Below are 27,000 nucleotides of genomic sequence, written 5' to 3'. Positions count from 1 at the left end.
AGCAGACATTTAGGCCTAATTAGAAAAAAATCAAGCCTTACGTGTTTACACTGAAATAAAAAAAATACATGGAATACTCCCTTCAAAAGAATCTGAAAAAACCTATACAAAGATTCCAATACAACTAAAATAAGAATACCAAAATATTACTTTTTTTAAATTAAGGAACAGTGATAAAAGAACAGCACTTGGAAGACAGACAATGATATTTTAACCTTCTTGGCCTTACTCTAATTCAGCTTGCAGCTGTCTGTAATCCCACAGAGGATCTTACCTATCTCTTCATCATCTGTCCTCCAAGTGTCCTGAGCTTCTTAACACTGAAAACCCTTACTTGGAAGGGCAAAGGTCCCCACAATAATAACTTAGAGGGATAAAGGGTCAAGCCTAACCTATAGACTGAAGAACTACTAAAGAACTTGCAACAAAATTTAAGACATGGCCAGGATTTTCACATTTCTACCTAGCATGTTTACAGGGCAAGAACCTTCACAAAAATTTGTCAGACTCAGGAGACGAAGGTGTGAAGGAATTGTCCCTCTTTGTCCAGGAACATTGATAACAGCTCTGATGCAAACTTCCTTCACCGTACATGAGACAAGATCAAAGAGAAGCTGTGTGATAAATGCAGCGGTTTTTGAAGCAGAAATGGCTCCTATGTGAACACTCAAGGGCCTCAATGTTCCCTGGAAAGCACAGAGATCTGAGAGAAGTGGCAATCAGCTGGACAATGGATCAACCAAAACCTGCTTTGGTTGAAGGAAGCTACACTGATCACATCCAGCATGAATGGAATGGAAGGGATCGAAGCAAAGCTTTTGGTGCATTAATGGAATCAAAACCATTTCAGAGTCTAGTACTCTACATTAAACTACTTTGTTTAAAGAAAACACATTTATCCTGAAAACCAGCCCTGTGTTAGCACAATTGTGAAGGAATACACCTTAGGAGGATAGGTAAGATAAAGTAGGTGACCAGAGAATCCACAGAATAGTGGAGATTAAAAGGCATCTCTGCAGATTCTCTGGTCCAACCCACTTGCTCAAAGACAGGTCACCTAGAGCAGGTTGCCTGGGACTTCAGTTAGGTTTTAACCACCTTTAAGAATGGAGGCTTCACAGTTTCCCTGAGAACCATTTTCTACTTTTTGATAAATCCCATTTTAGAACAAAGTTTCCTATATTTAGGAATTGCATATGCTTCAGTTTGTGCCCATTGCCTCTTTTTCTTTCAGTGGGCACCACTGAGGAGAGATTGGCTTAGTTTTCTTTACTTTTCTCCATCAGGTACTACCAAAAAATGGTAAAATCACTCTGGAGTCTTCTCCATGCTGAACAGTCCCAGCTCTCTGTCTCTCCACACAGGTCAGATGCTGCAATCCTTGGTCACCTGTGTGGTCTCTCAGCAGACTTGCTCCCTAAACTCTCTGGGGAGCCCAGAAGTGAACTCAGAACTTGGAGGGTGTCTCTCCAGTGCTGAGTGGAAGGAAAGGATCACCCCTTTCAGCCTACTGGCAATACTCCTCTTTGTGCAGCCCAGGATGCTGTTGTCTGCCCTGGCCACAGGAACACACCGCTGGCTTTTTGTCCAGCAGGATCCTGGGAGCTTCTCTGCCAAGCTGCCTTCCGTCCAGTCGCTGCTGCAGTGTGTACTGGTTCCTGGGGCTGTCCTCCCCAGGCACAGGGCTCTGCATTTCCTGTGACTGAACTTCATGAGGTTCCAGCCCACTGAAGTCCCTCTGAATGGCAGCACAGCAACATGATACAGCAAATCCTCATTGCAGATTTGTGTGATCTCTCATCTTGCTGAGGGTGTACACCATCACCCAGGTAAACGCCTAGAGCAGCCAAAATTCCCAAGCAGAATTCCTGGTTTTGCCATTCACATACTATTTGAGCCAATCTTTTTGTTGCTTCCAAGACTAAGACGGATCAAAACATATTCAGAGTGCTCCAGCTATGGGCATAATAACCCAATGTTACTTTGATAAAACACGAAATTAATAGCAAATTAGCAAAGTGAAATGCATGCTTTCTGTGTAACTGAGAAAAGATGAAAGCGGTGGCAAGAGAAGACTGCAGCCTGTGACACCTCAGTGAAGAACATACACTTTCACTAAAATGCACTTCCATGGATTTCTTAGATGACATTAAACTCTGAATAGTACTTTCATTGAGACATACAGTAGGATGAACTGAAAGACACACTTCCTTGCTAAGAAAGCCACTAAATAATGCATTTGAAAAAACACATCCTCAAGGACATATTAAAGGTACCATGCCAAACTAAAAGCTACACTGCTCAATCAACACCTCATTTTCTTACCTAGAGCACCGTTTTGCTAATCAGCAAACCTGTGTTTATTAATTCACACTACAGTTTCTCAGAATTATTTGAAAACTTAATTCTCTAGATGTAGCTGAAAAGCAATGAAGTCAAAGCTGATTTAATTTCTAATGCAGACCTCAGAATGAAATCTGTTTAACACAATGGGATAATGATGTGATGTGTAACAAGTCAGTTATGCTGCACAGGACTCCTAAAGGCAAAAACCCATGCTTCAAATTCTAACTTAAAGGTTACTTTTGAATTACATACATGCAAATCACATATACCAGCTCAATTAAAGTTTGAATGAGTAAATAAAATTGTCCTTATTTAATCAGTATAGCTTGATGAACAAGGTAGCATCATAAAAAAACCGTAGCAAGAATATTCTTTGAATTCAAACCTAAAACATAATTCTGGTAGATGCACTAGACAAAACCACACGCTTTTCTTTCCAACAGCACAATGATGCAATTCAGTAATCATGAGAGGTTATGTGCAGCATTTTTAGTTAGAATGGACACTGCAAAATGTGTGTCCTTCCCCCTTTCAGTTTAGCCATCTTTCACATAGCATGCTAAAAAATATTTAATTTCTGCACTGTTTAACTCTTCAAGTATCCTCATGAAAATATTTTACAAACAAGTTTAGTTTTATGGATGCCTTATATCAGTAAGTATGGAACAAGCATGGAATTACCCTATATACCACTAACAGGTGAGGGCTGACAGGCTAGAAAGCAATTTTGCATTATATGACCTAGCAGTCCTTTTCTGTGGAAATGTGATCCTGCTGTTCATCCCCATGGGGAATCCAGCTGCAAACTGGGCTGTATGAGCAACTGTGGTCAGAGGCAAAGGGGAGCAAATCTTCCCCCCATTTGGAACTTGTGAGACTGCTGCAGAAGCACTGTCCTGTTTAGGGCTCCCCAGTGTAAGAAAGAGCAGAGAAAGGACACCAATGTGGTCAAGGGATTGAACAACAATATACAAGGAAAGGCAGAGCTGTATGCATTAGCTCAATCTGAAGAAGACAAGACTAAGGGGAGAGCTTTTGGCTCTCTGCAGCTACCTAGCAGGAAGCTACAGAAAACTAAGGCCAAATGATTCACTGACTGCCATCACAAAGAAGGGATAGAAGTATCTACACATACTATGACAACTCTGGAACAGTGTGGTTTTTCTTTTGAACAAATTTCAACAACTTCATACAAATGTACCCGAAATTCCTTTTTTACTCCAACAGGCTAAATAACGACTGCAACGTCTGGGTTTTCTTTAATTTTACCCAAAGAAATCATAAACATAAGCCAAGAACTCTTGTAATGACCAAGGAGGAAAGGAGGATAACCAAGCATGCTGCGGAGTTAAGATCTAATATGTTCATACTCAGCAAGAAAATACGTGAACAAGAACTTAAATACACATAACAGTTTTGTGACAGAAGACTGCTCCAACGACAAAAGGCGAATTCAAGAACTAAACATAACCACACAAAACTCCTAGTTCGGACTAATTATTCAGCAACTGCAGCTTCCATTTAAAATTAGAACACTAAGGTTTCTTCATCTTGGTAGAGGAATATTAGATATACCAGTACTTCTCTTGCATTCATAGCAAAGAACAAGCTAACACATTCCTGTAAGGTATCTCATCCATGAAATAGCTATTCTGAGAGAAAGGTCAAAGGAAAATGTTTTTCAAGGTTCCTGTATGTTAACCTGTGCACTAAAAGTACATAATGAGTCAGAAATAAAGGCCCAGTAATCTATCAGTCATCTACTTTTTGACACTTTTTTCAGTACTGCAATTGGTACTCAAGTGCATTTCCAAAGGAAAAGGCAGTTTTTGTAACATAATATGAATGGCAATTGCTACAAAAAGCAAAGAATCCAACTTCAAGAGTTCAACACTGGTCAAACCTCTTTCTGACATCGACCATTATGAATGCAGCTATGTAAATCAACTTTTAAAGTATACCAATAAAGAAGTATTATTTCTTCACTTTTAATCTTATCTTGCTACTTATCAGATCTCTTAATATCAGTTTTGAAAATGACAAAATAAAACAAGATACTATTTTCAAGTAATAACACTAGCTGATTTTATTTTAAAGTACATACCTGAATTGCTGAATTCATGAAACATGTATTCCCCAAGTTACTGAGGCCACACAGGCCTGGCTGCTCATTGTGTCTTCCTGGCTCTGAATAATCATAATTCTTATAAGCAGTATATGATGGGAGACAATAGTTTGAATTTTTCACACTGTAAGAAAACAAGACATCTTTCATAATTTAAACATGTACTCTACAGTACTTTAAACCATACAAGTACTTTATAGACTTAAATTATTAAAAATGTTAAACTAACTTCTGCGAACAAGTAAAGATTTAAAACACTTAACTTTAATGTAATAACATTAATGTCAATTTAAACGTCACCAACAACCAAAATCAAACGTACTGCAGTAACTGCAATTATTACACCCCTACCCATTTTTTATAGGAGCAGCTTCACAGCTTACTCTATTCTTCATTGTTCTATCATATTTAAAACACTCAGACTTTAGACACCACCAGCAGCAATCAATCATTTACGTTCCTTTTGCATCCTGCTACTGCAAGAGTGAGGTCGGTGGGAATGGGAATGCAGAGTTACAGGTGAAAGCTGAGATTTCCAAGGCCACTGTGGCATAGCTGCCTCACTGCATCAGACAGTCTATTTATAGCTTCCCTGCTAGGACAGCACAATCCAGCATGCAAATGCAGAAAAGCCTTGAGAGGTAAAGGAATGCGCAAAATGCCTTGCAACAACTTCAGTATAAATCTGTGCTGCATTTTTTTGCAGATAGAAGGAACTGCAGAGGACTGAAATAGGTAAAATGATGATATTTAAAACAATTTGTTTCCAGATGAAATACAAAAATATCGAATATAAACTAACCCTCAGAACAGTAAAGTGAGAATATCTGAGAACACTAGAAAGGCAAAGGAATCTTATAAGGGAATGTTTTGCAATATGTTAGAAAAAATCAAGCAACCACAACCACTTTAACCATTTCAGGCGCTGATCATAATGAAAACTGTGTGACAGCAGCTTTGGCTAAAGTTCAGGAGTATTTCTGCAGCTATTAAGCATCATTAATATTAGAACATGAACAAAAATTTGAAAGTCGGATGCTAAGAATGAAGGAAAAATATGTAGTGCAAAGAATCAATCCTAATAAAAAACTGAGATTTGTAATTGCAAAACTCTGGGGATGCAAGTGCCCAAAGGTAACTCTCCAGCCATTACTCCTGAACACAATCATGCCCTTTTACTGAATGCCAACCGTCTCCTCAGTGCACAATTACTCACTTTTCATAAATAACTATTGTTTTTTAATTAAATTATCAAAACTTTCAAACAGACGGGGATGAAAATCTCTCCCTCTTTCAATGGTCTTAGAAATTTGTGTAGTTTATAGCTCCACTGTCCATAAAGCTGCTGTTATCACACTTTTACATCTGATTATTTCTTTTTAATAGCTGACTTTCCCATTAGTCCTTCCTTTTTCTATAGATATGCATTTCCTCTGCTCTCTGGCTTGCCCCCAAACTAGCTAAGAGGTATTGTTTTCACTGGTCATTCTTGATGGAAAAACCCTATAAAGTTAGTGTTCACCCACGTAATAGAGATCCCCAGGAAAAATGACCTTCAGTCTCCCAGTTGCAGCCCAGTTACTGCAGTGAACTCCAATTCCCTTAGGCTGGTAAGCCTTAGCTCCCCCAGGAATCAAAACCACAAGCTCGCCACTGGTGCTAATGCAACCCCCAAAATACAACCAACCCAGCAGTGCACAGCAGTAACAGCAATGCACACGCACAGGGTACACAACAAGCTTCTACACTTTCAGCCTTGCTTCCTTCCTACTGCTGTCCTGATCTGACTTACAGATAACACTTCTCATATGCTTAACAAAAAAAAAACCTCTTTGAAATTTAGATGTAGGGGTAATGAACAAATTGAATTTAATTCTTCTAGGGATTTTAATTTTTATTTCCTTCTCTGCAGCTTTCTCTCCTTCACAAATTGACAGCTTTGGAGGGACACAAGAAAGCCAAGGAGATGCAACTGGTATTTTGTGGCTGTAGCTTACTCATGTGGAAGATTTTCTCAAATTAGCTGAGTACCATGACGATAATTTAGTTCAAGATAATTGCAGTACAGATAGATGCAGTGTGCATTTACTCTAAGGGACAAACTGTCAGTTTACTTCTCAAAAGGGAAAGACATTTATTTTGGAGCTCTTTTATCTTCTGCACTGGCCCACAGAAATATATTTGAGAGGTTTAGAGATTAAGGTTACCACTCATCCTGTGAGTCAGGTCTATTAATGTATTTTTATTTCATGGTTCTACGATATTTTATCAAAACATCCTACAAAACACGGCCTACTGTTTGCAGGATACTAGGAGATGTCTCTTTACAGCTCCATCAATTTGCAAACTGTTTCATTGTGGAAAAATTATTTTTATATAAATTCCATTGTTGCTTTGCTTTTTATGCTTTTAAGATGGATGAAAAAGAAATTATTATTAACAGTCAATAATAAGTAACTAACAATGGAAAGCAAATAAAGATGTAAGGTAAGTCTACGTTAATTTAATTCAAACAGAAATATCCTAGAAAAATTAACTTGTGATAACTATGTGTCCCCAAGCCTCCAGCTGCTTTTCCTGCAAAACTTTCCCAGGTTTAATGAAGGAACTATGCAGGGAAAAGCAGAGGGCTAGTATTAGGATAAGTTAGTCAAGTAAGAGCAGTAACAGAAAGAAAACACTACTAGTTCTTACAAAAAATAGCTTCACAAAAGTAAGGCAAGATCTGAAAACATGAAATCATCTTCAGACCCTTGAACACAGCTCTTGAAATGGCAAAAATGGTAAAGGAGGTTTCCAAATGAGATTTTACTATCTGTAGATCTATAAATTTTGAATTGCATGTGCTAGATCGGAAATGACTTGTTTGTACCTTCTGTATGTGCCTTTAGACATTAAAGCAGCTTTCAAACAGTGATGACGAACCCAGAGCACTCACTGTACAGTGACAGCTCTGCAAAGCATGGAAGTTGAACAGACAAGACTGGAAAAGCATCACTAGATTTGGAAAAGACCTAATTTGACAGAGAAATGCCATGTACCAACAGGTACATACATAAAGGAATTTGAGTTGCAATAATGGGTGCAGAAAATTACAAGTTGAGAAGATTTACTGAGTTCTGTAATATTTCAACCATTTTAATGCACTGCCAATGTATTTTTGTGACCAGCCCCATTAAGAAGACTATTATCAGGTTTCATCAGATTTTAGAGATACCTGAAGCAGCAGGAGAGGCCCATGTCACTACATAAAGATTACTATCTTTATTTTTTGCTCATTATCATTGTCTGGAAAGCAAAATATAACATTATATTTAAATTGTCTTTGTCATAATATTTGGTTATGTGTCAGGTACAACATGAAGAAACTGTTTTTAGAGGTAATGTAATGTACTTAACACTTACACTTCTTAGAATAAGCATATTGAAATATACCAAGCATTTAAACAAAGCTGCCCTTGACAGGCTGACATCACTAAATGATGCAAACAAGTCATTTTAGGAGCCTAAAGCAATGGTTACAAATGAAGGAAACAGAACAATTTCCCACTTAATTCCCCAAGCAAAATCCCTGTTCAGGTGTTTTTAATCTCCATTCCACATAATTTAAAAAACACTGTATATGATATGTATTGCTTTATTAACAACAATAAACAAATTCCAGTAAGACCTAAAAGATGCATGTCTCTCCCTGCTCTTCTGAATCCATCAACACATATTATGCCAATCCTCCTGAGTTATTCTTTCAGTAAGATCACTAGTAAAGGCAAAAGAACACCAATGATCAATTATTTGGAATCCTCCATTCCATCAAAGGCAAACTCACATTTACATAAAAGAAGGCTTCAGACTGGATAAAATTTGCATAAGCTATTTCTGATATCTAATGTATAACTACCTAAACACAAAATTAATTATCTACCAATCTGAGGGTTACTCTTACATAGAACACCTCCTGGATTAGAAAAACATTACAGAAATGTGTACCATACAAAAAAACCATGAAACTTTCAGGTTTTTAACATAACTTGTACTCTGCAGGTGAGCTCTAGTAACTGCAAAAGCAGGCTTGCAATGACTACTACACTACTACTACTATTATGACCATTAATACACACAACCTGTTTGATTTTTTTCTGCCTTATAAATCGTATTTGTCAGCTAAAACTATCTTCAAACCAAATGCTGGTATCTCCTTTAGAGTCACAGCATCTCATGCCCATATGGGGATGCCAACAGATCCTAGAAAGCTACAAATGTATAATTTCACTAATGTACTAAGGACAATGTGCAATATAATATAAATAAGGAAGAAGCATAAAGCATGGAAATAAATTCAAGACAAAGTTGACATTAAGTAGTTAACTAACAAAGTAACAATGATAGTATTACTTAATGAAAAACAAGTACTTTCTTAGACAAGGAAATATTTGCAAGAAGAGTGGAACATTCTGAACTCACAATTATATAATAGAATTAAATACAGAAATCTATCTTTCAATTTACTATTTGAAGCCAAAAATTCTCAATGCAAAAGTATGTCTTTTAAAGTACAAAGTATATAATGGATATGACTTCATCACTGAACACAGACTCTGAGATAAGTGCTGCTAAGATTCGTCTGTATTACATCTTGTATTAAATTACTAATTTGTGATTTATAAAATATTTTTAAGTCATCATAATTGGATTACTGCATTGTAAGGAAAACCATATACTTCTGCACTGAATATCTGTCTCACATAACATCCAGATGTACTGTGTTTTGATACAGAAGAGAAAAATTATTTCTGGTATTTCATAGTACTACAGAGTACATGTACCTATTAACTGATTTACAAATGCTTAAGTTATAGTTAAATCACTCAAAAGGACGAATTCCTTACCAAATCTGAAACTTATATGACTTCCTTCTAAAAATGTATTTCTGTTGAAAATTATAATCGCAAAATAACAACAAACACACACATCTACAACCCCCAAATTTTTTTCTCAAGTTCTAAAAGCTCACATTTTGGCTCCAAAATAAACCAAGAAATAAAATTAAAATCAGGTAAATCATGTGAACAAACTATTTTTAAGAGTTGCAATATCTGGCAACAAGTTTCATAAGTGCCTCCTAAAAATAACTATATCACCAGCAAGAAGCTAACATAAAAAAAAGGAAGAAAATAAGAAAGCCTTGATGGTTTGATTTAAAATCACAGCTGCCTAAAAAAAAGGCACTGTTAAGTGTCACACTTGGCAATAGCACTGCCTTTTGCCTAAACACTGGGAGAAGAAGAAATTAGTTCTCAGCTGGAGGCTCAGCTCTGATCAAGTAACTTTTTGCACAATCATATATACAAAACTCTTCCTATTTACTCCACATTCACACACAGAATACAATAGACTGCAATTAATTACACAGATTTCAACTTTTAACAGTGAGAGTTGGGGCTACTCACAATTGGTAGAAGCACAAGTGACACTTCACCCCTTAGGAAAAATCACTTCTGATAAGTGCAGTATTTAACTGGAAGATATTGTATATTTAATGTTTATGTCACCTTTTTAATATTTAACATCTTCAAATGTGATCACAAAATCCATGTTTAGAAAAATACTAAGAATTTTAATGAATTGTAAGAGTAAGGTTCTTCAACTTCCCCCAGCTTGCATTTAAGATGAGTACTCTCTGGTTTCAAGCATTTCAAGGATGCTCCATTATCTGTTAAAGCGAAATAATTCCACATTTTTCTATATTCACCAACTTTTTACAGCTGTGTACATAACAACAATGACAAAAGTACACAAAAAGTTGGCCAATGCATTAGGAAAGCTCTTCTCTTAGAGTTTTATCACATTATTTATTTTAAAAACCTTCTAATTTGGAATATAAAGGGAAAATCATGTAAAAGTGAGAAATCTCTTACTAAGCACTTGTTCACTGCAAAAGTCAAGCACACAGTCTGATCTCTCAAACTTCTAGCACTAAGAAAGAGAAGTTAAGCTGCTGGCTACATTACAGCTAACACAATTCAGCTGTCATGATTTGAAATCTAAGTGTAATGGTACATAGGCTGCTCTAATACCTTAGGAGCAATAAACAAGGGAAAACCTGATCATAAGGATAAATACTTTATACCTTTCTCGTTGTCCATTTAAATTCAGGCAGGATAATAATAGCAACAATGTATTTTCAGAATTATAAACTCTAAAAGAAATCTATACCTTTACTTACAATAGCCAAAATTCTTTTTAGTGTCTTCCCTGCTCAAGAGTAAGAGTTACAAACATTTCTAATGTTGTTTCATTTCTTGGTGTCAGCATTACCTATGCTATGAAATAGTAACCAGTAACAATTCACAAGCCAAATACTGCAAAGTAATTCAAAATCTTTAAGAGAGGAGTTATAATACATTGAACTTTGTTTATATTACACTGGGGTAATTAATTAAATAATGTTTTAAGGTATATTGCTTACTTTCTGTTGTTCATGTTGTTATAATTATTTGATAGAGATGGAGAGATCTTTGGTAAAGTTGAAAAATTGGATGCACCTGGGGACCTTTAAAAATATGAAAATGATAAATTAGACAAAAATGCTGAGATATTAAAAACTGTGAAAGAAAGATAACAAATGAATGAAGCAGATAAACAAGCATGGAAAAGAAATACTTTTTTAAAAGTGGGCAAAGCACTAAAAATACCCAGGACATGCAGCCCTCAGAATCTGCCTATTAACACCTGAAATATTTCACAATAGTTAAACTTGCATAACTCATTGAAGAAACAGAGATATTAAAAACCAAAAGAAAGCACTGGCCACTGTGCAAAAAAAAGAAAAAAAAAGTTTTCAGCTTACAGGACAACTGTAGATATTCTGATGTTCTAGAACTTAAAATGTGAAGTTTCTAATGTGGGAATTTTATTAATTTTTCATTTCAAACTAAATGGATGTTGAGATGAGATACGAAAATGATCAAGATAAAAACTTCACATTAATTTAACAGCAGCATGGAACCATTTAGTTAAAATGGTCTCAGTAATTTTGTTAGAAAATGTCAGGATATTATGCACAACACTGGATTTTTAAAAACCTTTTTTTTTGCCAAAAAGAGAAGCATTATCACTTATCCCCATGGTTTAGGACTACTTTAAAATACAAGAATAGTGATTATTTTCATCACAAAAACTTCTGAATATAACAAATACAGTATTTACAACTATCCTGCAGTGTATTTTTTTGAGGAAATCTTACAGGTGCACAAGGAAAAGACAGCATACTCAAAGGAGTTCATGTAACTTCAACTGAATTGGAGTTCTGGCTGTCATTGAAAAGCTTTGAAGTACACATCGCTATATTAAGAGAAGAACTGCATGCTCAGGACTTTTAAAGCACTTTTCAAGAACTAAACTCCATAAGGAAATGAACATTTTTACACTGGGAATTTTCCCAAGTACATCTTCACATTTGTTTTCAACTTTCTGTTAAACCTTTTCCAAAAGAAAAGTTGCCAGGGAAGGGGAACCTCAATCCACATCACTCACACCAACTGATGCCAGAGCAAGCAAGAGTTGCTGCCCAGAGCATGGAAAGGGTTTGGAGGTCAGGAGTAATGAACCTGAAGTACAGCACAAAAGAACTCCAGCCACTGCAGCCAGCACCTCAGCTTTGTTGAGGGTCCCGCTTAAATGCCTCCATGCAAAAGCACAAGAAGGGGCAAAACACAAGAGGAGCTGGAGATGTGCATATGCCTGTGAGGGGTGTGATCCTATTGCCATCACTGGCAAATAAATGATGGGATGGCTACTATTCTTGGTGTGTTGGAATTAAAAGATATAGACTCTTTAGGAAGGACAGGCAGAGGAACCTCTTGGGAGCTCCTCTCAGGGATCAATGATCCAATATATGTAAGGAATAAAGGGTGGGCAGGGACAGACAACATTATAGTGGGGGTCTGCTACGGGCCATCCAACCAGGAAGACCGAGGAGGTGATTGGTGACAGCCAACATGCTGACAACTAAGGGCAAATATTGTCAGACAAATTTGCTGGCCTTCTAAAACCAAATAGACAGGTGGTGAGGGAAGACTGACATCATCAGTCTGGACTTCTGCCAAGCATTAGACACTGTCTCTAAGCTGGGGAGACATAGATTTGACAGATGGACCACTTGATGGATAAGGAACTAGCTGGATGGTTGCACTCAAGGAGTTGTGTGACTCGGTGTCGAAGTGGAAACCAGTGGTGCTCCTCACAAATCACTACTGGGACCAGTGCTGCTTAGCAGTGACATGGACAGAGGGATTGGTGCACGCTCACCAAGTTTGCTGTTGACACCAAGCTGTGTGGTGTGGTTGGCATGTTGGAGGGAATGGATGCCATCCAGAGTGACCTGGCTTGAGAGATGTGCTGATGCAAATTTCATGACTCTGACAGCAACAAATGCAAGATCCTGCACTTGGGTCAGGGCAATCCCAACCACAAGTACAGGCCGCACAAAGAATGAATCAAGAGCAGCCCTAAAGAGAAAGAACTGGGTGTGCTGGTGGATGAGAAGCCCAACATAACCCAGCAATGTGAGCTCACAGCACAGAAAGCCAACTATATCCTGGGCTACATCAAAAGCAGTGGGACCAGCAGGGTGAGGGAGGTGATTCTCCCCTCTGCTTTGCTCTTGTGACACCCCGTGGAGCGCAGTGCTCAACTCTGGGACCACGACATAAAGACATGAACTTGCTGCAGTGAGACCACGACATAAAGACATGAACTCGCTTCAGTGAGTCCAGGGCAGGGCCACAAGATGATCAAGGGTCTGGAGCACTTCTCCAATGAGGACAGATTGAGAGAGTTGGGGCTGTTCAGCCTGGGTTGGCTGAGAAGAGAAGGCTCTGGGGACACTTTAGAGCAGCCTTCCAGTTCCTGAAGTGGGCTACGAAAGCTGGAGAGGGACTTTTTACAAGGGCATGTGGTCAGTGGACTAAGGAGGAGTGACTTTAAACTGAAAGAGAGTAGGTTTGGATTAGACATTAGGAAGAAATTCTTCTCAATGAGGGTGGTAAGATTGGAACAGGCAGAGGAGCTGGATGGCCTATCCCTGTAAGTATTTGAGGTCAGGTTGGATGGGGCTCTGCACAACTCGGTCCATTTGAAGGTGCCCTTGCCCATGGTAGGGAGCAGAAATTAGATCAACTTTTAAGGTCCCTTCCAACCGAAATCATTCTATGTATCACCATATGAAGAACATGTTAGTTAATTTTTCAAGTATTCTGATCAACATTCACAAAGCTTTCCTGCAATTTCCTTTATCAATCTAAATCCTTCTCTTGGAATACTGTCTTCAAAGAAGTAAAATACAGACTGTCCACAAAAGATATCAAACTGAAGTCAGTTTAATCCGATTTAAATCCAGAACAGTATTTAATTATGACATTCATACATGTATTTATTTTAGAAGAAGCTATTTGATTTGAATAATTTTGAACTGAAATTGAACTTCTCAAAACCAATTTGAAGCTTTTATATAATTTAAACAAAATTCAAATGCAATATAGTTTTATATTTTAAAACTCAATGTATAATTGCTGTATATAAAAACTGAAAGAAACCAGAGGAAACCAGTTAAGGTCTACTAAATCAGTAAATGGCTTGCTTCTCAAATGCAAGAGAAGAGTAAACTAAATTCTCAACACAGCTACAACAGCAGCAGAAACTAACAGGTAATTTTGAAAAGTAACTTTTTAATGATGTAACAAACAACCCCCCAAAATAATTATTATAATTTAGCATTTTAACAGCAAAAGATAGAAGACAGGTTACCAAAAACCACTCAACTGTAGTATGCCAAACACATGAGATACTCACTTTCCCACATACTTCATTAACGCTATGATTAAACTGCACTAGAACTCCCCAACAGGGAGGGACCAACAGCAAGGAGATAAATATGGACATCAGCAAAGCCAACTGCAGCTAGAAGTCTTTTTTCCTCTGGAGGCACCCGGACTGACTGGATCAGGACAAAGGAAGGTAGATAAGACTTTTTTGGATAAGCCATTCACAGGCCATAGTCCTTACAGGGGACCTGCTGGTGGGACAACATAACAGGGCACAAAAATGCAGGAAAGGTCTAGGATGCAATGAGGGCAACTATCTGATGCAAGTGACTGAGGAGGTAATAAGGAGAGCTTCTGAACTGATACTTAAGTATCTGATACTTAAAACCAAGGAGGAAGAACTAGCTGGGAATGTGAAGGCTGGGGCCTTGGCCAAAATGACCTTAAGATGGTGAAATTTGAGATCCTCAGGGAGAGCATGGCAGAAAACAAGAATACAGCCCTGGATTACTGCAGAGCAGACTTTAGACTTTATAGGGATCAGCTTGGACAAGTGTCATGGGATACAGCCCTGGAGAGAAGAGGGGCCCCCAAGAGAGCTGGACGATATTCACAGAATCATTTACACTGGAGAAGACCCCTAAGATCATCAAGTTCCCTATGCTCAATAACGGTCCATCCAGAGAAGTAAAAAATTAAGCAAAGGCAGCAGGAAGGTTGAGTGGATGAACAAGGATCTTCTGACCCAAGATGGATGTGAAGGGAAAGTGTCTCAGTGAAAGCAGTAGTAGATACCTTGCTTGACCAGCCTGACAGTAATCTCTTCATAGAAGGATATCTTGGCAGATGAGGGGGAAGCAATGGGTGTGGTTTATCTCAACTTCCTCAAGTCTTTGGACAGTGTCTCCTGCAACACCCTCATAGACAAGCAGACCAAACATGGGTTATGTAAGTGCACAGTGAGATGGACTGAAAACCATTCAATCCTACCCCTGGAGGGGCAGGTGACAAATGGAAAGCAGCTTGGCAGGGAACCACCTGGGGTCCTCCTGGACAAAAAGCTGCACATGAGCCAGCAGTGTGTCCTTGGGCCAACCACCTTGGCCCACCGTGCTACACTGGGAAAAGCACAGCCAGCAGCTCAAGGGGGGTGATCCTTCTCCTCCACTCAGAACTGGCTACAGACACCTGGAGTGCTGGGTTCGCTTCTGGGCTCCCTAGTACCACAAAGACAGGGATATTCTGGAGCAAGACTCATGAGATACCACAAAGGTGCAGCATTTGACCTATGTGAAGAAGCTGAGAGAGCTGAGACCATGCAGCCTGAAGAAGAGAAGGCTCCAGAACGATCTTACCACTTGTATAAATACCCAATGGGAGGGAACAAAGAAGATGAAGCAAGAACCTTCTCAGTGGTGGCCACCAAAACAACAAAAGTCTATGAGTATAAAACAAAATTAATAAAATTCCATCTGAACAGGGAATATGCCTGGATATATGTCTTAAGCAATCTGCTACAGCTTCCCATGCTTTGAGTAGGGGAACTAGGTGATACTCTCTCAAGAGGTCCTTCCATTACCAAGGGCTCTACTCCTTAAAGCTCTGATTGGGCTAGCATACAATTTTATAGCAAGCTTTAGTTAGACTATTATCTTCTTACAAACCCTAACTAATTCAGCTAATCATGCTTTGGGGAATTTTCAGTAAAAAAGGTTGATATTTTAACATTCATCAATCAAAAAAAATAATGTTAAGGACATGCATTTATTAAGAGTTTTTCATTCCTCCATTACTTTTTATTAATGAACATGTTTGTTAAAATTAACTTGAAAATGTCTGTTGAACATCACCAATGTTTGGTGTTTACTCTCAGGAGCTCAGACACATGGTTATCTCAGTTACTAGTTATCAGTAAATGGCAGTCCAGCTCTTGGCTGACAAACAAGCTGACAGCTCTTGCTCATACAATTTAAGACATCACACTAAGTCCCCAGTTAGCGCTACATACCACAATTCTTTCTTACAGAAAAGTCAGAAGAAATGCACATCTGTCTGCATACGACTGCTCAAGGAAAAAACCAAACACACTTTTTCCTTTGAAGATTCATGGGTATATTTCCCTAAAAAACTTAGATAAATGGGCATTACATTATTTCAAAAAGGACTTCTAAACATCTTTTATCCTTCTGTTCCCTTCTCTTAACAGACATTAAGGGGTCCAACCCAGTAAAAGAAAATAATTGAGAAAGGGTCTTTAATGCTTTTCCAAGATAAAAAGGCCTATTAGTTTGAACCAGAAAAAAAAAATCTGAAAAAAACTAAGAAAATGTTCATTATAATGAGGAGAAAAAGAGTTAAGCTATGAATGTGTGCAGACTCACCTTTCTGTAGGTCAAAAAATGCCCCAACTACCAACAATATATTCCCTTTCACACATGAGAATTGTTTAAAGTTAACAACAGGCCATCAGTAAATTATACTAAGTAGCCGCTATTAGATTAGGATTGCCTATTCCACACTGATACCTAAATGAAACAAGTATCAAAATGAAATCTATTACTTTCAAAACACACACAGAGATATAGATTGACAGGTAATTAAAAATACTTTTTTTTACTATATGGAAAGCACTTTTAAACAATAGGATAGATCAGTAGATTTAAAACTTGTTTTTAAGTTTTCTAAAAAACCCAGCTACAACACTTTTTTAAAATTAAAAGGAAATAACCTACTAGTTTACAGCTTTTTTGTATGCTTCCCTAACTTGCTTTTATATTTGCATATGAACAGGTATATAAACAACTTCTTAAGAGAAAACTAAGAGAAACCCTGTCCTGGCTATTCAGTCAGTAACCCATGGAACGTCAAAACTTGAGTTCCTCACTTCTCCTCATCTTAAGTTTTAAAATCACAGATTGGCTGAAAGGTTTTAAGTTATGTACAGTTTTTCCTGAACATAAGTAACTTGATTTTGTAGTACAGTTCTTCAAGTAACTTGAACTACAATTCTAAATTTTTTAAATTTATATTTAGTTTTTAGCTTAAAACAGCATCTTGGCAATAATAAACCATTCAAACAGGATTAGCTGTTTTTTCTGCATGTGGAATAATTTCTCATATAAGGACACAGATTAAAAAAAAGAAGTCTGCACAGAGATCTCAAATCTTCATTAAATACTGGGATCAGCAACTAAGCTACAAAAACAACTGGGATCTGTACATTTGTATAAATTTGTCATGGGTATGACACTGAGACAGCTACTCATAGACATGTTAGTGTAACTAAATTTTCTCAAAAAATAATCTTTACTGCTAAGTAATACCTCTTTTGGGAGCAGGTGATGTTTAAGACATACCAGAATAAACAGAAAGTTTCATAGAAGTCGACCTCCCAGAGCCAAAATCATCCCAGTAGCTGATATGAACAACCTCTGAGAAAGCAAAAAATCCAGCTATTCCTAAACCTGACTAACCCTGTGAACATCTGACGAATGTACACCACATTCAGATACTTTCAGACTAAAAAACCCAAGCCTCACAAATATTTTAAGCAGCATTAAAATATGACACGATAGCAAATATCATTAAATCATGCTGGGTTTTTCCAGTGGATATTGCAATTACTTCCAAAATAAAGTAAATTCAGAAGTTAGAAGAACAGTACACATAAAACAAATGCAAACACTGGTAAGCTTGAACACAGTGCAGAACTTAAGTTGTATAGCATGGTCTCTGCTCCTACATGAAATGATCTCAAAATCACTCTTTTCTGATTTCAGAAGAAGAGACCATTATGATGATAACTGATCTTTTTTTCTTGTATGAATTCATTATACTCTCAAGAAAAACAGAATTATCATTTTCAAGTGTTCCTTCCTGTACTGAACTGAGGTCCCAACCTGGCCACTTTCAAAGTATGTTCTTTTCTTGCATAAGAAAAGATGCTCACACATTTAACATACTTCTCATGAAAAACTGACAGCACTCATCATTTGTAGTAGGAGGAATACAGAAAAATTGCCAGAAGAAGCAATATAAAAATTGCTGTTAGGCTTCTGAGAGAAAGAGGCAGGAAAACCATGCAAAAGACCTTTCCATCTTACTGTTTCTCATTTTCAATCGTCACAACAAAGATTCTGCTGTCATTCTGACAGACCTCAAAAGGCTGGAAAAATGAACAAACAGGAACTGCCTGAAGTCCAGTCAAGGGAAATGCAAAGGCCTGCACCTGGGGAGGAACAATGCCAGGAACCAATACACCGGGAAGAAGTGGGTGCGTGGGCAGGTGACAAATGGAAAGCAGCTTGGCAAGGAACCACCTGGGGTCCTGCTGGACAAAAAGCTGCACATGAGCCAGCAGTGTGTCCTTGGGCCAACCACCTTGGCCCACTGTGCTACACTGGGAAAAGCACTGCCAGCAGCTCAAGGGGGCTGACCCTTCTCCTCCACTCAGAACTGGCTACAGACACCTGGAGTGCTGGGCTCCCCAACACCAGAGAGACAGGGATATCCTGGACCAAGTCCAGTGAGACACCACAAAGGTGATCAAGCATTTGACCTCTATGGAAAGGCTGAAAGCTGGGACCGTTCAGCCTGGAAAAGAGAAGGTTCCATAGCAATTTTATCAACATGTATAAATAACCAGTGTGAGGGAATGAAGAAGATGGAGGAAGATCCTTCTGAGTTATGTTCACTGGAAGGAGAAGAGACAACAGGTATAAAACTGAAGCACTGGCAATTCTTTGTAAATATAAGGACTTTCAAAACAGGAGTTACCAAACAGTGGAACAGGTTTTCCAGGAAGGCAGTAGAGCCTCCATCCTTGGACATGCTCAGAACCTATGTGGATAAAATCCCAAGCAATCTGCTCTAGGTGACCTGTCTTTGAGCAAATGGTTTGGACCAGAGAATCTGCAGAGATGCCTTCCAACATTAGCTATTCTGTGAATCTGTAGAAAAGCTTAGCTCATGCTCTGAAATGATCCTGATTTTTTAAGCTTTATCATCCTTCGTGCTTTCCAGTATCCTATATTTTGACATTTCTAAATATGGCCTTTTACACCTTGACATCAGAATTTGTTTACAATTCGTACTCTTCAAAAAGAAGCACTACAAAGAGGTAATTTCAGCACTGAGCCAGCGTGCGACCAATGACATGGCTGTAGGAAGGTATGTGGATATATGCTATCTGTCTTGACAAACTAATACTTCTAATGGGTCTCACACAGAAAAACTGCAAAGTGAGTTTAATATTTCTATTCCTTTAAACATTTATTAGGTTGTTCATGAAGTTTTAAACAGATGTAAAAACCTGTCCTATTACCTGTCCATAGCTGCTATTTGAATTCACAAAATTCTGCAAACGTTCCATTATTACAGTGTATTTGAATATCAAATTCCCAACTTTCTGATAGCTGCCAGATCTCAAAACCATACCAACCTCACACTAATATTATTCATCCTCATTTGCTGGTTTACTTACAACCTTCTCTGACAACAGCATTCTGAATAAGCATTTCACTTGTCCCCAGATCAAACATTTTTCAGGAGATATTCTTTAATTTATATACTGCTCCTGAATGCTTTCCATTAAATGAAAAAGAAGTTTGGCAGAAGAAAAGCAGATACCATCACCAGAATATCTTCCAACCAAAACTTGCAAAATAATCCATGACATTGAGTTATGTAAGGTCTTTTAACCTTTCAAAGATGCATCTAAAATTTGACTAAGAATTTAAATTTCCACTAGATGTTTTTTGAGGTCAGAGATGAAACTTCAAGTTTTTATCATCCCATTCTTTCTATTGCTTCACGTTCTTTAAAGCCTTATGTTACAACATCTTGATAAGCAAGATTATGCTGTTAATACTAATCTTAAATTGAACTCAGACTTCATTAAACAGCTTAATGGACAATAGTGTTCCAAATATAACTGCTTGAGATAAAACACCAAAGATAAAGAAACAGCGTCCTTCAAATGATAAGCAATGATACTATAAAAATGCTTTAGAGAAGTGACTTTTAACTACATGGATACATAATCTCAAAAGGAATAAAGAGAACTTAAAAGAACTTGAACTTTTTTATGAAAGATACGATCAAGAACCAGCCAACAAAGCCAAGAAACACAGTTAACTATTTGTAAGCCTGACATCATATTAATTAAATGGTTCCAACTGTTCTTCAAAATCAAAAGAAAATTATTTAGATACTGGAAATAACATAAAAAATAGTTAAATGAATAAAACCACACAAGTCTTTCTATTCACTTGCCATTATGAAGGTGCTGTTCATAACAGCAGTAGGAAAAATAGAAAATAAAACCAACATCATTCTGCATTAACTGATGACAGCCCAACAAAGAATAAAAGCCACATGTTGGTAATGTAGGCTGCAATTCAAATAAACCTGGTGGATAAATATGCTCTGGAGACAAAAGGAACAAGCTGTCCATGAAAATATTTATGTGTAAGAAAAATACTGGTAAAATCTGTGTTGACCTAACAGATACACTGTACTTTGAGACAGAAATCTAAATAAACTATGCTGAGTTTTACAGTTTTCTACTATGGAATTTTTTTCCATTTTTCAGCAGGATAATGTATTGGTTGAAATCAACAAAGTTAAGCAGTGTATATGCAGGAATTCATTATTATGCTATGTTCTACAACGCACAACACAGCAAATGTATTCAGGTGTACTTTCAATTAAATATCCGAAGGCTGATTTTCAAAATAAAATGCCACTTTTAAAAACTTTTTTTTCATAAAGCAAAATAATAGTCAAACTAATCATGTGACTGGAATTCATAACTTACTTCGGAGTTGAAGGACCTCTTGGCCATGTTCCATCCTCATTCTTCTGTTCTATCACCAGGACCTACCACAAAAAGTGTAGTAAGAAAACGGAAATAAAAATATCAGTAGATTGCTTTCTGTTCCATCTTTTTAATGGATTTGCTGACATGTGATCGAGAAAAGACTGATATTTAAGGTACTATTCACTGACATTCAAGAATATGCCATTACACTTTGTATTCCATCCACTGCACTGGTCCTTCCTCTCTACTTTTTTCACCCATCATCTTAATTTGGGCAAGTCACTTAACAGTTCTATTCCTCTACAATCCATGGATGGTGAGCCACTTATCTCTCAAAGAGATAATGACCTGCCATGTTTAGGCAGCACCTGTGAATCTACAGAAACCACACGTCTATACAACAGCCCTGTTGAGGAAGGGATAATTCCTGAAGGAATTTTGCCTTACACAGATGGATAAGAAAAAACCCAAAACACCCAAACAAAACTGTTTTCTGCCTCAATAGCTTTAAAACCATACCTGTATGGTTACTCCTGTATATTTTACCAAAGCATTTATCTAATATTATTTTTTCAACAGGACAGTTGGCTAATGAAATTAATTTCATTCTATTTGTTATTGGTACAGAAAGCAGGACAGAACACTCAGTTCCAAACACAGGCATCAGGTGTCATCTGAAATTCCTTTGGGTATTTGAGATAGCTCCCCTACACTGGCAGATATGACACAAGACCTACAAACAGCTCATGCCTTTTTCTGGATTGACAGCTGAGATAGCTGGATCCTTTGAAATGGCAACTAGACTCCAATGCTTAAACTGAATCCAACTCCCCACTTGCAATGCAACTAATTCTGCACAACTGTACACTGATGTTTCAGGACACTAATTAACTGCCATGCTGTGCCTGTATGCATCTACACTGTGACAAACTCAGTTAAGTACTAATGCTCAAAACCTTGGGCATAAGCCACTTGGAAGGTATAATCACATTTTCAGTCTGAACACACTTGAGCATGAGATTGAAAACAAGCCTTCTATCATGACCAGCTTTCTATCAGGAACAGACTAGTCTGCTATCCTTGGTCATTGATGCTGAAAGACTGATTTTGCCATACTTCCTTGACTTACTCAGAGCTTACTAAATAGAAAGTAGATTTACACTGAGGAGTTCAATGGAATCCCTAGAGGTGTACTTCAGAAATCAACTGATAAATTCAAAGCATTACTTTACTCAATTGTGTGCACTATTATAACTATTATGTTAGACAGACTGTAATAGTCAGAGTAACTCTTATTAAATTAGGAAACTCAGCAAGAAAAATAACCATGTGTGTCAGCAAGCGGAACTGACCAAACACATATGGCCTACCACGACATTTCGCATTTTCAGAAACGATGCTTAAACTCTGTTTTAAACAGTATTAATTTTGCTCAAAGCACAGATGTCACCTTGAGATCTTGTCATGGCTTTATTAGACTATGATTGCCTCATAGTTAATGTTTCACTGGGATAGAGATAACTTGCAAGTTACATCTTTGATGTGACTCCTTTATGGGAGATGTGATCTCTTCCAGTAGGACTTCTGCATTGTTAAAATTACCTGTGTGAGGGCTTAAGTGCATGCAGCATGAAGCTACAGGACACAATAGTTCAAGCAGCAATTTTGGTGCACTGATTACCTACCTTCCATGCCATTAAAAAACCTGAAAGCCTAAATACTGCAGGTAAGTAGGTAACAGTCAAATATTTCAAAGCAAAAGGAAATACTTTAATATAATCGCGCCTAAAGTTACTGCCATCAAATTGCATCCATCCGCATTTGTAGCATGACTGCATGAACTACAGCTGTTGAAAAAACATTCAAATGTATTTGAGGACTAAAGAATCAGTGTAATAATCTGAAAAATTATTCTATCAATGCAATTGCACAATCTGTTTACATTTCTGTTTTGTAGTTTAACGTTCAATGCTTGTTCTTTGCATTCATCTGGAAAGGTAAAGAAGTTTCTTGTGAGGAATTCCTCTGTAAAGGATGATTTTGAAGTGATGACATTGTCTCATGTTAAAGCAGGTTTACAAACCTCTGCTGTTCTTAGCAGCGTATTTTCACATTTTTTTGTTATTTTGTTTGAGAAATCTAGACAGTGGAATTTGAGTAGAAGACATTATTCTTTTAGAATACCTAAAAAGTTATTTAAATTTTGGGTTTCATTATAGGAACATATCCAAGATTCTACGAATAATTATTTACTTCAGATTTTACCAAATTCATGCCAGCAATTTCATGATATTTGGTAAACATAAAATTTAAAATTTAGACATATATTAAAATTTTAATTCATCAGAAGAGTTAAATTCTCTCTTTCATCTCTCTTTTCAATCTTTAATCCTGAAAATACACACAAAGACTACTTTAATTTCAACAAATTTGTTCACAAAATCTTCTATCCCTAACATCATCTATTGGAAAGTGATTTTCATTAAAAAAAAAGCAAAAATCATTCAGTACAGCTACATTTTTATGAGCAAAAAGATAAATGTATTCAAGAAAAGAAATAATATTTCACTGTACCTGTCCCTGGTATAAACCAGCATCCTGTATGGTACTGTCTGGTTTATTCAATGGTTCAAAAGTATTACTCATGTACTTGTTCCACAATCTGGTCTCTTTTTCACCTGGAATATTGAAGATTTTTCTTATCTCCTTTTCAATTGTGTCTGTTTTGTGAAGGAAAGAAAATAAATTTAACATTTCAATATACAAACAGTATACAGTCAAATAAAGCATCAGAATTCATCTCCTCATATTCAAAATATGAATGAAATTGTATAAATTGCCATGCAACAACATCATTTCGTAGGACAAGCAGGAAGTTGCTAGCTAGCTTGCCTTTAAAATGGAAACAGTCAGATGACTGAATCCCTTAGCAAGGCAGATCAATTAAAGAGAAGCTGATAAGTAACAGATGACAGGAGCCATCTACTAATTTCTGAGCATGATAATAGAAGAGTGTGGGGAGGTAGCAAATTATCAGAAGTGAGACTGATAGCAAAACCAAGTGCAGGAAGTCATTCTGTTGCCTAAATCAACCTTTTTTGGGTTTTATGCTTCTACCCATATCTGAGTGCAATTTGCACTAACAACAGCATATAATGTGTGTGCGAAGTTTAATCCACATGTCCACAGGAAAAAAATGACTGTTCTGTAAAACTGAAGCACATAAATTAATTATAAAAGGAAGGTGAAAGATTTTATATCCCTGAAAGATTCAAAGAAGAAAGGTCTACCAGCTCCTAATCCACCTAACAGAAATATAACCAGTGTTACATAATTTTAAGGCAGCATAGCTTATCGACAACAGAAATTTAAGTGAAGTTTTTAATTTACACTATTCTTCTTACACAAAAGTAGTTTACTAAAGATTTGGGTTTTTACACTACTATGTACAGTGCTGTATCATAGCAATCCCACTTAGCTGCTTTTTTTAATTGGTGGATTCACAAAGGCCCATGGAAGCTATGTCTCATAACACAGAACACAAAACAGGAGCCAAAAAACATACACTTTATCCCTGATGATCACTGAAAGCACAATTATAAAAATGGGCCCTGTAAGCTCTTTGAAAGACATTCCTCCAAAGTCTACAGAGAAAACACTAGTGTGTCAGCTTCTCTTGCTCCCTTTTACTCAAGATTTTTTCCTCTTCCACTAGGTTAAACAGGAAAAGCCAAACTGAGACCCAAAACTTAAAAGTCCCTTGCAAATGTCTAGACACTGGCTTGTGAAATGTATGACAGCGGGCGATATAATATTTATAGATATTGTAGGCAACTGTATACAGTGTGTTTCTATACTACTTATCACACATTTCAGTCTGAAAGAAAGTGTTAGACTGGATCATCTGTTTTTGTAACAGAGATGATATATAGGCAAGGTAGGTGATATCAACAAAGACTTATTTGATTTGTTGGGTTTAAAAAAAAAACCATCTACTGTCTGAATCAATTCTCTATCAGTGAATTCAAATAATTATATCTGAATAGAAGTATAAAACTAGTCAGCAACAGTCCTGTAAAAAAAGTAGAAAATCTAGATTTTTCAGTGGCTGTCACTACAAGAAGAATTTACAAAATATAATTTTTCATTCTATTAATACCATGGCAATTAATTATCTGAGCATTGCAGGTTGTTTTCTCCACAAGCACTAAGCTAACATTTATTAAGTTCACACAGGAAGAATGAATCCCATTGCATGACTACACATTATGTCCAAGACTCTGGGAAGAGCATGTTCCACTTGACTACTATGCCAATTTTGAGACTGAGAAAATAAGATTCTTTTATGTACTTCCATGAACATATAACCAATGCTAACTTTATAAGCCTTCCTCCCATCCCCACCAATTATTACTGGAGTGCTGGCTTATGAAGTAAAGAGGAAGTGCCTGTTCCAGCATAAATGAAAACTTATCAGATATTGTCTGAATCACATTGTGTATGGGGCTCTCCCCTAGTAGAATCATAGACTCATTCAAGTTGGAAATGACATGCAAGATGAGAGTCCAACCTTTCACCAAACACCAGAATATCAACTAAATCACAGCAGTAAGTGTCACATGCAGTCAGTTCTAAAACACTTCCAGGGATGGTGACTCCAACACTTCCCTGGGGAGTTTTAGTTATATACATCCAATGTATGACACGACCAGTACTAGCATGATGTCTAAAAGGGACAGGAAGAACTGCCATTTAAAGATTCCTCTCACTCCATCAGCTGTATACCCACAATCTGAAAAAGTTCCATTTGAGAGTTAATAGTTATAGCTCCCATACAGATAATAGCCTACACTGTTAAATATCATACAGCTTATTCATAAAAACAACTGCATGCTTGAAGTACTATTTTGAAAGACTACCTGGCAACAGTCTTGATGAGATGCTGAAAAAGTTCAGGGAATCCTAATACAAACACATCCTGGCTCCTAAAGCTAGTGCAATCTCAAATGCTGGCTACAGGAAACTCTCAGATGTTAGGCTAATGTTGTCAGTCTGAGCTGACTTTGTACTAATTTATTGACACAGCTTAGCTTAGCTTCTATTTGAGTAGAAAAGCAAAGATATTCCAGGAATAATAACAAGTATCTGAAGACTGATAGGCGAGTATTAGACTTAGGATATTTCTCTGATTTTTTTAAATTAAGAAAGGTCTTGTACTTATTTTTTGAGTGCAGTAAATAATATAATCAACAATGGTGGACAGAAAAATTAAAATTTCTTGAAAAGACCTTATTACCCTGGGTCTACTTAGTTCCTTGGGGCTGTTATTGACTGTTTTGTACTACAAGTCTTCTGCAACTATAATAGAAATGCATCTCTTACTGGAATATACAAGAACGAGCAAAAAATAATCAAGATTCTGAAAGATCTCTCTTGCATATTATTTATTGATATAATAAGTACTTCTACTGTGTATTTGATGAATTCCAGAACTACCTTAAATATAATCAAGGTAATAAACAGGGAGAAAAAAACCCCACAATCTTAGAGATGGATAAGAGGGATCAGTAACTACTTCACACTAAAGTGGGTTGTATTTTTCTAGCTCTTCTTCTAACATACAAACTCTTCTGGATGCCTTGCTAGGATGGCTCTGCTTTGTACTCTGCACAAGAAGCTTCAGCTCCAGGAAGGGCATGTTTTTAAAGGCTTCCAGGAGCATATCATGCACATTTCAGGAAAGCAAACAAGGCCAGGGTCTGGAAAGGGATTGTCAGTGAATTCTGACTGCTTCTCATTACCTTTCACACCAATTTATTCATAATTTTAATTCTCTCTTTCCTAAGAAAAAATGAAGTTACTTGAAGTAACTGTCATTCCAAAATGCC

The 27,000-nt window shown here is 37.1% G+C and overlaps 1 protein-coding gene across 2 annotated transcripts in view; it reads right to left on the bottom strand.

Moving 5' to 3' along the window:
- The window catches only part of USP15 (ubiquitin specific peptidase 15), a 60,696-nt gene that overhangs the window by 15,385 nt on the left and 18,311 nt on the right, over positions 1-27,000 (bottom strand). The window contains exons 5-8 of one of the 2 annotated variants that reach the window (XM_054274824.1): positions 23,687-23,832; positions 21,110-21,171; positions 10,938-11,021; positions 4,451-4,595 (exon numbers count right to left, since the gene is read on the bottom strand). In XM_054274824.1, the coding sequence (XP_054130799.1) occupies positions 4,451-4,595; positions 10,938-11,021; positions 21,110-21,171; positions 23,687-23,832 (437 nt within the window). The remainder of the gene's footprint in view (positions 1-4,450; positions 4,596-10,937; positions 11,022-21,109; positions 21,172-23,686; positions 23,833-27,000) is intronic. The other variant, XM_054274831.1, reaches the window with a different exon arrangement.

This window comes from Melozone crissalis, unplaced genomic scaffold (genome assembly GCF_028551555.1).
Source record: "Melozone crissalis strain CALT ecotype California unplaced genomic scaffold, PUWL_Pcris_2 ptg000004l_1, whole genome shotgun sequence".
Lineage (NCBI taxonomy): Eukaryota > Metazoa > Chordata > Aves > Passeriformes > Passerellidae > Melozone > Melozone crissalis.
The sequence above is the reverse complement of the archived record's forward strand: the minus strand, read 5'-3'. Positions and strand labels throughout refer to the sequence as shown.